The 16,539-nt window shown below is 35.3% G+C and overlaps 1 protein-coding gene across 1 annotated transcript in view; it reads right to left on the reverse strand.

The window, feature by feature from the left end:
- Positions 1–16,539, reverse strand: part of ZPBP (zona pellucida binding protein) — a 93,825-nt gene that overhangs the window by 76,930 nt on the left and 356 nt on the right. Inside the window, exons 2-3 of the mRNA XM_061197524.1 lie at positions 13,203–13,283; positions 5,278–5,403 (exon numbers count right to left, since the gene is read on the reverse strand). Coding sequence (XP_061053507.1) covers positions 5,278–5,403; positions 13,203–13,283 — 207 coding nt within the window. The remainder of the gene's footprint in view (positions 1–5,277; positions 5,404–13,202; positions 13,284–16,539) is intronic.

A 16,539-nucleotide genomic window follows, 5' to 3' on the forward strand; every position in this document is an offset into this window, starting at 1 on the left:
GCTTTACCTTCATGAAAACCTCTGGGTGTTCAAAGGAAGATCAGGGGAACCCTGAGCAAGATTCCCACAGGGTACTGGCTAGAGGAGGGGGCCGGCACAGGGTACTGGCTAGAGGAGGGGGCCGGCACAGGGTACTGGCTAGAGGAGGGGGCCGGCACAGGGTACTGGCTAGAGGAGGGGGCCGGCAGCCCTGCCAAAACTCCACCCTTGCCCATTTCCCCTACCTCCTGGTGAGGAGCAATGCTTTAACCTACAAGGGAGAAGAAACAAAAATGGTCACTGAGGGCACTGTGGAAACATGTTACCACTAGGGAAGGAAACAGGAAGAAAAAAACTCATTCTTGAGGAAGTCAGCAAGAAGTACTAGGCCAACACTAAAACCAGCAGACACGCTGAAACACTTCTAAAGGCCACACCCACAAGATCCAGTGACACCACACCTGCCAAAGACTAATGCTGAATCAGAACACTAGAGACTGCCCCTCTCTCCCAACTGCCCATCACTAATAAGAGTCTAGAAAAATGCAGTGAAATCAAGCTAGGAGAGCTGCAAGAAAGATTCTCTCTAGAGAAAGCAAAAAAGGAGAAACCAAAGCCAAAGATGAGACACTGGAGAAAAATAAGTTTTCAGTAACCACAGCAATAACCAATATCAAAGCCAGACAATTCCTGACTAGTTTAACACAAACTCCCAATATTAAAGGCTTAATAATATTTTTAAAAGTGTTCATCTCAAATATAAAAATAATTATCTCAATATTTACTATCTTATTCAAGATGTTCTTATAAAATTAAGAAGCATACAGAAAGGTAAGAAATGGCACATTTCCGAAATACCAAGCAACGACACAGATGTCAGAAGTATCAGTTAGTTTAAAATAACTATGAATAATGTATGAAATAATTTAATGGAAAATGTAGAAAGCATGCAAGATCAGATAGGTGATTTCAGCAGAGTCTGAAACCATAAGAAATAATCAAATGGAAATCTTAGAACTAAAACCAAACCAAAAAAGCAAAAACTATAAAAAAAGAACACAGTAACACAGATGAAGTCTTCCTTCAATGAGCTCATAAAGAGGCTTGACACAGCTAAGAAAAGAATCAATGACTTGAAGATAGATCAAAAGAAATTTACCCAAAGAGAAAAAGCAACAACAACAACAAAAGCAAAACAACACCAAGAAGAATGAATCCAAGAGCTATGGAACAATTTCAAACAGTGTTACATAAGGGTGATAGAAATCTCAGAAGGAGCAGAGAGACAGGATGAAGCAGAAGAAATATTGGAAGATATAATGGCTGACAATTTTCAAAAATTAATGACAAACCAAAACTACAGATCCAAGAAGCTTATAGAACACCAAGCAGAATAATACAAATAACCAAAAAAAAAAAAAATGCATTTAGTATTCAAATCACAAAGTGAAAGGGAAAGAAAAAATCTTGAAATTAATCAGAAAAATATGGCACACTGCCTACAGAGGGACAAGGACTATTTTATAGCAGCCTTCTCACGAGAAACTATGCAAGCAAAAAGAATACAGAATGCCATCTTTGGAATGTTGAAAGAAAAAAACTGCCAATCCAGAATTCTACAACCAGCAAAAGAAAAAGATAAGCAAACTTTACCCAAAGCAAACAGAAAGGAAATAATAAAGTCAGAAATCAATGAAACTGAAAACAGAAAAATACCAGAGAAAAATAACTCAACAGCTGGTCCCTTGAAATGACTGATAAAATTGTTAACCCTGTAGCCAGAGAGACCAAAATGAAAGAGAAAAGACACATCCAATACCAGGAGTGAACCAGAGCACATCACAGAGATCCTGGATATATCAAAAAGATAACAAGAAAATATCACAAACTATGCACATTAATTCGACAAGTTGAAAAATATCTAAGTTGGACAAATTCCTTGAAAGACACAAACTACAAAAAGTCACAAAATGGTGAGAAGGGAAAATCCTAGTCCTACCTCATTTAGATTATTATCTGTGAACCCTGAAGCCAGACTTCAAAGGCACCTGACTTCAGGAAAGTACCTTGTTCTCTCAATGCCTCTGTTTTCCACATATAAAAGGGAGAAAAATGACTGTACTTACTGCAAAGAGCTGTTGTGAAACTTAAATGATTAGTATGTGTAAATTGCTTAGAACAGAATCTGCTATATGATAAAAGTATATGTGTTGATTATTTTTATAAAATTCAAAATAAAAACACTAAAGTAAAAATATGCTTGCAGAATATATCCATACATGTATATCTATATTTATATATATTTAAATATGTGCATTTACTACGTGTATGAATACACATGTACATAGATATATGTATGTATTTGTGCGTGTGTATTCATACACATAGTAAATGCATAAAAAGCTAAGGAATAATATTGTAAAAGTTCAGGATAATGTTTACCTAAGAGGGGCTGGGGACAGAAGAATGGGATTTTTCAACGTTAGAAGGTTCAACAGTCACGATAATGGTATATCTTGGCTTCTATAGCAAGCTCAAGGATGTCTGTTTTATTATGCTTCACAACTTACATATCTGTTATACAGATTTGTATTTATCAGATGTTTCATAATAAAAATATTAAGGTAGAGTAAGATATAATCTATGATCTCATTTTTTAAAAAACATAATAAGGATACAGTTACAGGGTAAAGCTCAACGTGTGTGTTTGTGTGTGTGTGTGTGTGCTTATACAGGTTTGTGTGAACATTTAAAAAAGTGGGAAAGTCCACACACCAAAAAGAGCTAATTCATCAGAATGGTATTAGGGTTGAAGTAAGAGGTACAGGGCTTGCTGCAATAAATGCTTTACCTTTGTAAACCAAAAACGTTGGAAGAGAGACAGACAGAGGAGGGCGGTAGTGGGGGTGAGAGGAAGAGAGCCTAGCAAGTCTAAGACTCGGTCCCCACACTGTACAACCATCTAAACAACCTGGATGCTTCTCTCCAAAGGGAGGCGCAAGTACGTAACTACATGTTTCTTTGGTTCAACTGCAGGGGAACTATCTTTGGAATATCCATAAAAAGATAACAAAAGTACAGTGTAGTTTAACTTAGAGTCCAAAAAGCTTCTCTGTTTTTCAAGCTTTAATAAAATTAGACATTTTCCACGTCTCTCTGCAATTACAGTGATAGTACGGAGCTTTAAAGCTGGCAGACAGCGAACTATGATGTGACACTGCACTGAAAACACAACTGTAATCATGACGTCAGAATACCAGGATTTTCTGAGAATAGTCTTTATAAATACAAAACCATTGCATCTATATGATTTTATCCTTACCTGGAAACAGTTACGTTTTTGAACATCTGTTTTCCATTATGAAAGTGAGTAATATAAAATGTCACTTCTAGTTAAAGGATTCAAAATTCACTTACATATTATACTTTGCAATACAAGCTGCAAGACCTGGCCTGGCATCTCAGAGAAGAGCATATTTCACATCTCAATTTTCAAATCAAAGGAGTAACAAATTACAACACAACAAATCAATACTTAAATGCTTCTATTTTTGAACTCACAGAGTTTTAATAACAAATGTAAAATATATTTAATATACATGCTTGCATTATATTATTTGTTATTAGAAAGCAATAAAAATAAAGACTGATTTTATTTTCAATATTGGATACCTTTACTCCTGGCCCCCTTCGCTGATTTATATTAACTGCCTAGCCTCTCAGGACCTCTGTCCCTGACCTCTGCTGACCCCCTCCTACACTCTAGTACTGCAGCCAGGCAGAGGTCATGCTGCTCTGTGTACCTCCTGAAAAGCTGGGCACAATGGCAGCCACCAGGTAGTCACTCACCTAGAGCCGAGTAACTCACTTTGGAGACACACCACCTAACCTAAAGAGTGAAGTGACTCTTTAAGCCTTGAGCTATTTTAGAATCAACATAAATATTATAGCAATGTACAACTTAGATTGTTCAACTATATAAAATATGAATTAAAACATATTAAAAAATAAATATTTCTTATAAATGTTTCTTCAGCAAGTCTTTGTATGAATATACTGCTTTCCTCCATCCAGGTCTACAAAATAAACCTGTAGGTTTTCATCCACAAGCACTATCTCAAAACACCAATAAGGGAAAAAAAGGAGAAGAAGGAAGGAAGGAAAGGAGGGAAGGAAGGAGGAAGGGAGGGAGGGAAGGAAAAGAAAGAGAAAGAAAACATGGTGAATAGAGCAATAAAGAAAATCTTCCACAGAAGGTATGCAAAAGGTACTTCCTTGAACAGATATTAAGGATGAAAACTCATTATCTGAATTTTCAGCATGGCTGAAAACAAAAACAGCTAAGCTGATTGATATTTTTTAAACTACACTGCAAAAACAAATCAGCTTTTAGCAAATGAGATATCAGAATACAAGTAAGATGGGCATTTCAAAATAACAAAATAAGGAGCTGAATGGAGAAAATGTTGATCAAATTAATCATAGCAATAGTAATCTCTATGTGGAAAAATGTACCTTCATGAGAATAAGACCTTGTTTTCTCAAAAATCTGACAACTGTAAGGCTACTACTCAGATGTGTCTCAAGTCCATCTTCTCCTCTGGATGAGTACCCGAGGATTAAACTTCCTCTTTTGTAAGCACAGCATCAGTAACATATTATTACACAGCTACCGCCAAACCATGCAGTATATTTAAGAGCATGTTTTTCATACTAAAATACTGAATGTTAAATTTAGTCATTTTTTTCAAAATGGATATTAATATTTAGGTTAAGTTAAAATATAATCCATACTGTCTGGTCAGGATTTTAATCAGAGTGAAATATAAGATAAAAAACATAAAATCGTAACTACTAAGAAAGTCTCAAGTTGCCCCTATGTGGGGCTATATAAAACAAACAAAACCATAGTTTTAAACCTAGAGCTCAAAGTGCTCATTTGTATTTTTAACAAAAGCCAGAATCATATTTGCTTCTTTATACATACTTTGCTAACAAAAGTCTAACTAAGGTAACCAAAATGATTTTATGAATTTTACAATAAAAAAGGAAAATTTTTTGAAATACGGATGCTTAGAGAATTCTCCAGTTTAATCATCCAGTGTGTCTCTATCTCAAATTAAGATCTGTAAAAAATGGTCACGCCATCTACATTGTCAGATTCTAACTCCAAAAAGAAATCGCAAGAAAAAGAAGTGAGCTAATACATAAATGTATATGAGATACAAATATTCTTTTTGTTCTGAGTACATTTCATACATATCACTTTTAATTATAACAACTGAAACAGAAGCCCACCTGAAATGATTCTTCCTTTCGGCCCATGCCACTGGAATGATGGGTCTACGAGTTCGGAATTCCGCAGTCGTTGGGTTACACATAACATGTGTGGACTCCTTTGATGGAGCATAACATATACTTTCACTGAAAATAAATATTAAAATGTTCCAATAATATTTTATGTTCGTTCACGATCTATAATGGCTTACATTTTTGTAGTCTGGGTTACATGTTTTCAGAAGTTTTCTTTGGATTATTGCTATTGCTTGGTAAGAACTAAATTTCATTGCATTCCATATAACTAACTTTCAAAAACATACACTTATTTTATTTGCGTATGCGAGTGTATCTTGATCTCAGCATTATGCATTGGTCTTTTTATTCAGAGTTCATATACCAACTTACTTTGTTCTCACAAAATTATTTTAATTACAAAGTATTAAGATAATTCTATATCTATACTTCATCTGTTTTGCAAAGACACCAAACCTGAAAGAAACTGACAAGATAAATTTGTTTAGATTAGGGAACAATACATTACTCACAATGATGTAACACAGGGTACTGAATTTTAAAATTGTAATGTGATTAAAAAATTGACAAATACGTGCTTTGATTGATTTTAATTATTAAGCATTTTTCCCACTTTGCTTTAAAATTTAGAGCACTGCTCATTAAACAAGCAAAAATAGTATTCTCTAGGAGATACAAAAGGAACACAGTAAAGATTCAATTGTTTTGCATTTACTCATAAGGAAGCTTTTAGAAAAGCTTCTAGCAACTCCTCAGTAATCCCATGGCTACACTTCACTAATCAACCATATACTAAGATTTTTGTGTTCCAGTAAAATAAAAATTGTTTCTATGAGAATCAAAATTCTCCTTAACTTTAAAGAAACTGTCTCTAAACTTTCACCATACAACATCATGTTTATTGAATGTAGCTTTTAGATAGCTACCCTTACTTAGGTTAAGAAAGTTCCCCTCAATTCTTGGTAATTTGTTTTCGTGGGACACTTGCAGCTATATTCATAAATGTAACTATATATAATTTTATTACATTATCCTTTGTCTTCTTCCAATTTCAGTACAAATTTGTTATTTAGTGTTTAGCACTATTAATTTAGGCATCTAAGATTATAATAGCCACATAAAATGAATTAGGCAGATTTCCTTCTGTAAATTTTCTCTGAAAGAATATGTAAAGTGTTTTTGTCCTCGGAAACTATATAGCCTGGTACTTATTTTTTGGCAAGGGAGGATGTAGCAAAACAAATTTCTAATTAACAATCTGGAGAATTTAATTATTAGTTTACTAAGTAATTTAATCAAGTCTGTTTTAGAAACTTATATTTTAGTAGAGTTATTCACTGTAAGTTTATTATATAAAATTATTCAGAATACTAAGTTCTGATTTTTAAATCTCACCATATCTTAATTTATTCATAATATTTTTGTACTTTCATTATTCTCTTGTGAAACAATTACCAAAACTCTGTCTACTAATTGCTCCAAAAGCAGCTTTTGGTTCCATTCAATCTATTATTCTTCTCTGGTCTCTTTCATTAATTTCTCCTCTTATTTTATTTCCTACTCACCTCAGTTTAAATGTTTCTTCTTTTTTCTACTTTTAATAAATGCTTATTGTATTAACGTGTCATTCCTCAGCACGACTTACTGGCCCTTTTATAAGGACACCAGTCATATTGGATTTGGGTCTACCCTAATGACCTCATTTTAACTTGATTACTTCTATAAAGACGCTGTCTCCAAATAAGTTCACTTTCTGGGGAACTGAGGATTAGGACTCAAACATATGATTTTAGGGAGAAGCATGATTCAGTCCATCACACTGAGATTCAGTTGTTTTTCTTAACTGAAATGTTAATTCATTTTAAGGATAAATTTAAGCACATCTAATAAAAAGGGAAGTTAGTTATATACGACTGTTTTATAATTTAGGTTTAAAAGCTGTAGTTTTAAAACAAAAGCTGTGATAAAAGTTGTGATATCAGTGAAAATGGCAGAATAAAGAACTCCAAAAATCATCCCCTTCATAAAGGTAATAAGAAAATGGCACATACTGTTAGAATCAACATTTTCAGAACTCTGGAAATTAATCAAAGACTTGCAGCAACCACGAAAAATGTACTCAGGAAAAACAACTGAATCTCGGTGTCATGGCCTGAATTATGCTTCTCCCTAAAGTCATATGTTTAAGTCCTAATTCCCAGTTCCCCAGAAAGTGAACTTATTTGGAGATAGAGTTTTTATAGAAATAACCAAGTTAAAATGAGGTCATCAGGTTAGGCCCAAATCCAATATGACTGGTGTCCTTATAAAAAGGGGAAATTTGGACACACAGACAAACACAGAGGAAAACAATGTGAAGAGATACAGGGAGAAGATGGCCATCTCCAAGCCAAGGAAGGAGAACTGGAACAGGTCCTTGCCCTACTGCCCTCAGAAGGACCCACCCAAGCCTCCATGATTGGACTTCTATTCTCCAAAACTGTGAGACAACACATTTCTGTTGTTTAACCTGCCAGGTCTGTGGTAATTTGTTATGGTAGCCCTAGCAAATACACCTGGTAAAAACAGTGAGCTTGTAGCACTTTAAGTTGCTGCATTCCCATTAGAACCAGCAGCCTGGCAGCCACTAGAGGGGCAGACGGGGTTAGATGGACTTCAGTGCCTCCTTCCCAGAGAACTGTCATTATTTCACCTTTCTGGCAGTGTCCTGGAAGACACATGCACAAAGCTATCTTTACATGACCTAACTTGGAGCACACCCACTGTAAAAAGCCTTCTCCCAAGAGTCCTTGTCAAAAACAACTAGAGCTTGCCACTTAACTTTGTAAATGCCTGAAGCAGTGGGAGTAAACATCAGCTTAACCAAAAGCTTAAGAGGAAAAGCTGGGTAATGGCATGTCAGTGGTAGCTTTGAAAACTTCTGACACATTCCTAGGAAAACAGAAGGGCATGTGCATGCACAGAGTAGGCCACGTGGCCGAGACTGGGCATGCTCAGTAAAGAATGAGAGGCCTTAAAGTTCTCACCTCTGGCTGAAATTGAGCCTCTGTACAGCAGAAAGTGAAGGATATGGTGGAGTTGTCAACTGCCTGGCTAAATGTTTAAGGCAAGCCACGACAAGCTCACAAGGATTCTCAGAAAATACTAGGAGACTAACTGGTTCAGGTGTTTAATGAAATCTCTGTTGAACCATTAGCCTAACTAAGCTAACTAAGCAAAGACTTCAGTGGCCACACATGACAAAAAATACAGAATTTAAAGAGAATTAGTTCAGAAAAGTCACTAAACAAATGCTACAGGAATACCTCATTTTACTGTACTTCACTTTACTGTACCTCACAGATTTTGCATTTTTTACCATCAATGGTTTGTAGCAATCCTGAGTTTCAGATGATGGTTAGCATTTTTTAGGAATAAAGTATTTTCTAATTAAGGTACATATATTGGTTTTAAATCAAATGCCTTTGCACACGTAATAGACTGCAGTACAATGTAAACATAACTTTTATAGGCACTGGGAAACCAAAAATATTCATGTGCCTTACTGTATTGTGATACTCGCTTTATTGTGATGGCCTGTAACTGAACCTGCAATATCTCTGAGCATGCCTGTAAAACAAAAAGCAACTACATAAATACATAGAAAGGGGGAAGAATCTGATTTCCAGAGTACTACATAATATTCCCTACAAAGTCCAGTTTTCAACCAAAAATATGAGTCATGCAAAAAACCAAGAAAGTATAGTCATAGGCAGCAAAAAAAGCAACTAATAGAAACTGTCCCTGAGGAAAGCCAAATTTTGGAGCTACTGGACAAAGACTTTAAATCACTTATTTTAAATATGAGCAAAGAACATCATGCCTAAAGTACTAAAAAAGTATGAAAATGATGTCTCTCCAAATAGAAACTATCAATAAAGGGATAGAAATTATAAAAAAAGATCCAAAGAGAAATTCCGGATTAAAAAGTACAATAACAAATGAAAATTCACAGTAAAGAATCAATAGCAGATCTCAACAGACACAAGAAAGAATCAGCCAACTTTATGTTACATCAATGTGGGATTTATCCAATCTGAGAAAAAGAAAAATAGAAAGATAAGTGAAGATAAATCAACAGTACTCAGAGACCTTTGGGAAACCATCAAGCATGCCAGTATATGCATAAAAGTCCCATGGAAGAGTGGAGAGAAAGAGCCAGAAAGAATATTTGAAAGAATAATAGCAAAAACTTGCCAAAATTGATGAAAAACATGAATCCACACATCAAACAAGCCCAATGAACTCAAACTAGGATACATTCAAAGAGATCCACACCTTAGGCACATCATAATCAACTGTGAAAATCCAGAAACAATCTTGAAAGCAGCAAGAGAGAAGCAACTCATTACATAATATGGTCCTCAATAAAATTAGCTTACCTCTCATCAGAAACCATAATGAAATAGAAAGTTTGAATAGACCTAAAACAAGTAAAGTGATTGAATAATAAAAAAAAACTTCCCACAAGGAAAAGCCCAGCACCAGTTGAATTCACTTGTGAATACTACCAAACAAGTAGAATTAACAATACTTCACAAACTTCCAAAAAACAGAAATGGAGGGAACACACTCCAAATCATTTTATGAAGCCACTAGTGCCCTAAAACCAAAATCAGACAAAGACAACACGAGAAATCTACAGACCACTTTTCCTTATGAATATGTACATGATACTCTTCAAAATACTAGCAACCAAATCCAGCAACATGAAAAAGGATTATACATCATAATCAACTCAGATTCATTCCAGAAATGCAAGGCTAGTTCAAAATACAAAAATCAATCAATGTAATACCTTATCATATCAATAGAATAATGGACAAAAACCACTGATCCTCTCAATATACGCAGAAAAATCATTTGACAAAATCCAATACCCTTTCACAATAAAAGCACTCAACAAACTAAGAACAGAAGGGAACTCTCTTAATCTGATAAAGGGCATCTACAAAAATTCACAGCTAACATAATACTTAATAGTGAAAACTGAAACCTTTCCCAGGCCCCCAAGGTCAGGAACAAAACAAAGATATCTGTTAACATCAATATTGAACTGGAGGTTCTACCTGGAGCAACTAGCAAGGAAAAATAGGCAGACTGTAAAAGAAGAAATAAAACTACCTCCATTTGCAGATGACATGATATTATCTATAGGAAATTTTAAGGAATAACTCCCCCTACCCCCCATTTAAAAAATTAGAGCTATAAATGATTCGGCAAGATGACAGGATACAATATCCATTTGCAAATCTCAAGTGTATTTCTATACAGTAGCAATGAGAAATCCAAACACTAAATTGATAAAAACATTCTATTTACAGTAGCATCAAAAAAAATAAAATATTTAGGGATACATTTAACAAAAGTAGTACAAGAAGACTCATACACTGAAAACTGTAAAACATCATTGAGGGAAAATAAAGAACACCTAAATAAATGAAAAGACACTCCATGTTTATGAATTGGAAGACTGTAGAGTGTTAAGGTGGTAATACTCCCAAAATTGATCAACAGATTCAATACAATCCCTATAAAAATCCCAATGGGCTTTTATTCCAAAAATTGACAAAGCTGATTCTAGAATAACACGAAATTTCAAAGGACCCAGAATAGCCAAAACAATCTTGAAAAAGAGCAAATTTGAAGTACTCACACTTGATAATTTCAAAACTTATTATAAAGCAACAGCAATCAAGACAGTGTGGTACTAGCATAAGGAAAGACATATATATCAAAGGAATAGAATTTAGAGTCCATAAAAAAAAACTCATACATCTATGGTAAACTGCTCTTCAACAAGAGCACCAAGACGTTCGATAGAGAAGGAAAAGTTTCTTAAACAAACGATGCTGCAACAAAGTGGATATCCACGTGCAAAAGAATGAAGTTTGATCCCTACTGCATACCATATGCAAAAATTAATTCAAAATGGATCAAAGATGTAAATGTAAGCACTAAAACTATGAAATTCTTTTAAGAAAATGTAGGAGTAACACTTTGTGGCTGCTGATTAAGCAATCACTTCTGATACATGACTCCTAAAGCACCAGTACAAAAGAAAAAATAGAAATCAGACTTTATCAAAGTTTAAAATGTGTGCTTTAAAGAACACTATCAAGAAATGAAAACACAATCCATAGAACAGAAGAAAATATTTGCAAATCCAACATCTGATAAGGGTTTAGTATCCAGAACATATTTAAAAAAAAAAAAACAGAACTCTTCCATCTCAGTAATATAAAAGACAGCCAAATTAAAAATTGGGTAAAGGACTTGAACAGGCATTTCTGTAAAGAAGACATCCAAATCATCAATAAACACATGAAAAGAGGTTCCACATCATTAGTCATTAGGGAAATGCAAATAAAAAGCACAATGAGAATCCACTTCACATACACTAGGATGGCTAAAATTTTAAAAGATGGACAATAATAAATGTTAATATGGATGTTGGGAAATTTGAATCCTCATAAATTTCTGGTGTCAAAGTACAATAGTTCAGGTTCTTTGAAAAATTGTTTGGCAGTTCCTCAAAATGTTAAACATAGAGTTACCGTATATCCCAGCAATTTTACCCCTAGGTATACTGAAAACGTATGTTCACACAGAAGCTTGTCCAGAAATGTTCATAACAGCACTATTCAAAACAGCCAAAAAGTGGAAACTTCCTAAGTATCCATCAATTGATGGATACACAATTGTAGTATATCCATTCAATGGAATATTATTCAGCCATAAAAATGAATGATACATTCTGTAACATAAATGAACCTTGAAAACATCATACAAAGTGAAAGAAGCCACACACAAAACACCACATAGTGTATGATTCCACTTATATGAAATGTCCAGAATGGGCAAATTCTTGGAGACAGAAAGTAGATTAGTGGTTTCCAGGAGCTGGAGTATGATTGCTTAATGGGTACAGTGTTTCTTTTTAGAGTGATAAAAATGTTATGGAATTACATAGTGCTGATGGATTCAGAACCTGGTCAATATACTAAAAACTACTCGATTGTATACTTTACAGGAGGAATTTTAGGGCATGTGAATTTACCTCAATTAAAAAAATATATATACAAAAAAAGTTGTAGATGCTATGCCTCATGTTACTATTGCAAAATCTTATTAACCCAAAATCTTTATGATATACAGATCCCATTTAAAAAAAGTTTTAGCATAAGAACTGCATATGGGGACTTCCTTGGTGGCGTAGTGGTTGGGAGTCCGCTTGCCAATGCAGGAGACACGGGTTTGATCCCTGGTCCAGGAAGATCCCACATGCCGCGGAGCAACTAAGCCCGTGCGCCACAACTACTGAGCCTGCACTCTAGAGCCCACAAGCCACAACTGCTGAGCCTGCGTGACACAACTACTGAAGCCCGTGTGCCTAGAGCCCCTGCTCCACAAGGGAAAGCCACCACAATGAGAAGCCCACGCACCACAACAAAGAGTAGCCCCTTCTCGCCACAACTAGAGAAAGCCCATGTGCAGCAATGAAGACTCAACGAAGCCAAAAATTAATTAATTGATTAATTAATTAATTTTTTAAAGTGTTTTAAAAAAAACTGCATACATTTAGTATTATGTTTAATTATTATACAATAACAAGCAAAAACACTGTAGACAACTTTAATTAGATAACTTTTAGAAATAATTATTTTTTGCACACTTAAGCAGTTACAGCAAACAGAATTAAACTATATGAATCTAACTCTGTGGAAACAACTTTAATCCATTTCCATAGAGGAAAAGGGCCATAGGAAACTAGGATAACTGGGGAACACTAGCCTTTTGCAAAAGACTGATAAGATTTAAACAAATGCCAATTACTTTCTTACAATTACTGAAAATCTATTTATTAATACCTGGAAAATTTGGTGATCCCACTATTTTCATTGAATCTTGGGTCAAGTGAATACCTCTTGGCAATCGAGCCAAATATCCATCTATCAAAAACAAAAAGAACAGAATTAATCAACAGTCTGGCTCATTACAAATTTCAAGACATTCGAACAGGATAGTATCACAGTATATTTGATGTTTGTTGAAGGGGAGCCATAAATCAATATCCTTTGATATCTGGTATCTCTGTTCCAGCTCTACTCCCTTCATATGCTCCAATGAAATTAACACACCCACCGCTTTCCCTATTATGCCTCACCTTCAGCTTTCTCTACAACCACTTAGAATACTCTCATTTTTAAAAGTCCAAATCCCCACTCTTCAAGACCCAAATCACAAGTCCCTCCTCCCTCAAACCTTCTGTTTTTCCTCTTTTCTTACCTCTTTAGTACATCATCAGCAACACTCACTCTACATTGTATTACAGTTCTTCATGCACAGACATAATTTTCCTTATTTGACTATAAGCTCAATAGTAGGATCAGTGTTTATGTCAACTTATCAAGAATCGGTATCTTTTGACTGCCTTCATCCAATTCCCCTCAATCCCACCTCTGGTAACCACAAATCTGATCTCTTTTTCCATGAGTTTGTTTTTGAAATATAATTGTCCCACAACACTTTGTTAGTTCCTGTTATACAACATAGTGCTTTGATGTTTCTATACATTTCGAAATGATCACCACGGTTAGTCTAGTTATGATAAGTCATCATACAAAGACATTACATTGCTATTGACTATATTCCCCACACTGTACATTTCATACTTGTGACTCATTTATTTTGCAACTGGAAGTTTGTACCGCTTAATCTCCCTCACCTACTTCTTCCCTCCCCTTTGGCAAACGCCTGCTTGTTCTCTATCTATAACTCTGTTTATGTTTTGATATGTTTGTTCATTTGTTTTTTTAGATTCCACATATAAGTGAAATCATGCGGCATTTGTCCTTCTCTCATTTCACTTAGAATAATACCCTCTAGGTCCTTCCATGTTGTCACAAATGGCAAGATTTCATTATTTTTTTATGGCTGAGTAAGAGTCCACTGTATGTACCTATTATCTTCATTATCCATTCATTTATTGATGGGCACTTAGGTTGCTCCCATATCTTGGCTACTGTAAATAATGCTACAATGAACATAGGGATGCATATATCTTTTCTAATTAGTGTTTTTGTTTTCTTCAGATAAATCCTAGGAGTGATATTGTTGGATCATATGGTAGCTCTATTTTTAATTTTTTGAGGACCTCCATACTTTTCTCCATGGTGGCTGCATCAATTTACATTCCCACCAACAGTGCAGGAGGGTTCCCTTTTCTCCACACCCTCTCCAGCACTTGTTATTTGTTGCCTTTTTGATAATAGCTATTCTAACAGGTGTGAGAATGGTATCTCATTGTGGTTCAGACTTGCATTTCCCTGATGATTAGTGATGTTGAGCATCTTTTTCACGTGCCTATTGGCCATCTGTATGTCTTCCCTTGGAAAAAGGTCTATTCAGATCCTCTGCCCATTTTTTAACTAGACTGCTGTTTTTTGATGTTGAGTTGTATGAGTTGTTTGTATATTTTGGATATTAACCCCTTAGAGGATACATTCTTTGCAAATATCTTCTCCTATTCAGTAGGTGGCAGTCAAGACGTACAAATTTCCAGTCATAAGATAAGTACATACTTGGCATGTAATAAACCATACGATAATATAAATTATGATGATAAACATATGATTAATATAATTAACACTACTGTATGTTACATATGAATTGTTAAGAGAGTTGATCCTAAGAGTTCTCAACACAGGAGAAAAAAATTTTTTTCTATTTCTTTAATTTTGTAGCCATATAAGATGATGGACAGTCCCTCAACTTATTGTGATAATCACTTCATGATGTATGTAAATCAAATCCTTATGTTGTATACCTTAAAATTATACAGTGCTGTATGTCACTTATACTTCAATAAAACTGGAAGAAAAAAGTATGTTCCTTAAACCTGGAGGACACAGGGATGGGAAGCAGAAGAGAAAGGTAGGGCCAGACTGGGAAGGTCTTTGTAAGCCATGCTTTGACTCTGCAAAAACCAGCAAGCAAATAAAAGATTTAATCAAGAAAAAAATAATCCGTCAAGCACTATACCTTGCACATAGCAAATATTAAATAATAATTGTTGAATATGATATATTCTGATGTTGTTCAGTCCTCGTTGAACAAGTAAATGCTGATGGACACAGGAGTGTGCACAGGCCAGGGGGAGGAGCAGCACAGAAAATGCAATAAAGCTTAGACCCAAATCCTCTTTGTTTGTTAACAGAGCAAAGAGGAGTATGGTATTCAAAGCCAGATGACCTGGATTTAAATCCCAACTTCCACTAACTAGTCTTAGGAAAGTCACTTAAAACTCCAGGAGCTTCAGTTTTCTCACCCACAAAATGAGACTAAATTCCAGATTTAGAGTTTTTGTAGGAACTGAACGGACTACTGTATAAACTATAAAACGCTACATAAATGTTGCTTCATACCTTACATTCATACCTTACATATTATGTAAGGTATTCATACCTTACATATGAATTCATACCTTACATATTAAGATACTGCGGTCTTAGTCTACTTCTTATATCCTCAGGCCTGATCTTGTTCTCGGATCAAAAGACAACACACACACACACACACACACAGAGTCGTACCTAGCATAAGATCATGGGCCGTGGTCAAGAAGCATCCTTCTCCTACGGGGTAATGAACGGCTATTGGCTAGTCTCTACTTAAACTAGAATGACCTCTGGACTTTGGCATATTTTGTAATGTCTCTTCACTCCATTTCTTTCCATTCTCCTCCTATCCCCTGTCGACCTCCGCAGCCCTTCCTCATTCATATTCTTGGAGGGCTTCTTTACTCATTGCCCCTTTTCTGCACAAATTGTATTTTAAACAAACCTCTTTTGTGCTTTCTATGATTCAATTCTGGGAGACACTTTATTTCTAAAAAGTCTAAAACTTGAACGCAAAATAACGCAGCCAAAACCTTTCTAGTTAAGTGACGACCGTTTAATTAAGCACTCCCTTCGGTATATTAACTCTATTTTGAAAACATGAGAAAGCATTTCGGATCTCTGAATCAAAGGGAGGAAACAAACGGCGGCAGCAGAATATCAAAACTTGAAGTTCCCAGTCTTTCCGGTACTTTATAGCTAAAACCAATAGATGGAGCCCCAGGACCACGGGAAACGCCAAAGCGGCGGGATGTCTACTCATTTCGAAATACACTGAAATCCTGAGCCCCGTACGTCGTGGAAAGCT

Source organism: Eubalaena glacialis, chromosome 8 (assembly GCF_028564815.1).
Source record: "Eubalaena glacialis isolate mEubGla1 chromosome 8, mEubGla1.1.hap2.+ XY, whole genome shotgun sequence".
In the NCBI taxonomy this organism is placed as follows: domain Eukaryota; kingdom Metazoa; phylum Chordata; class Mammalia; order Artiodactyla; family Balaenidae; genus Eubalaena; species Eubalaena glacialis.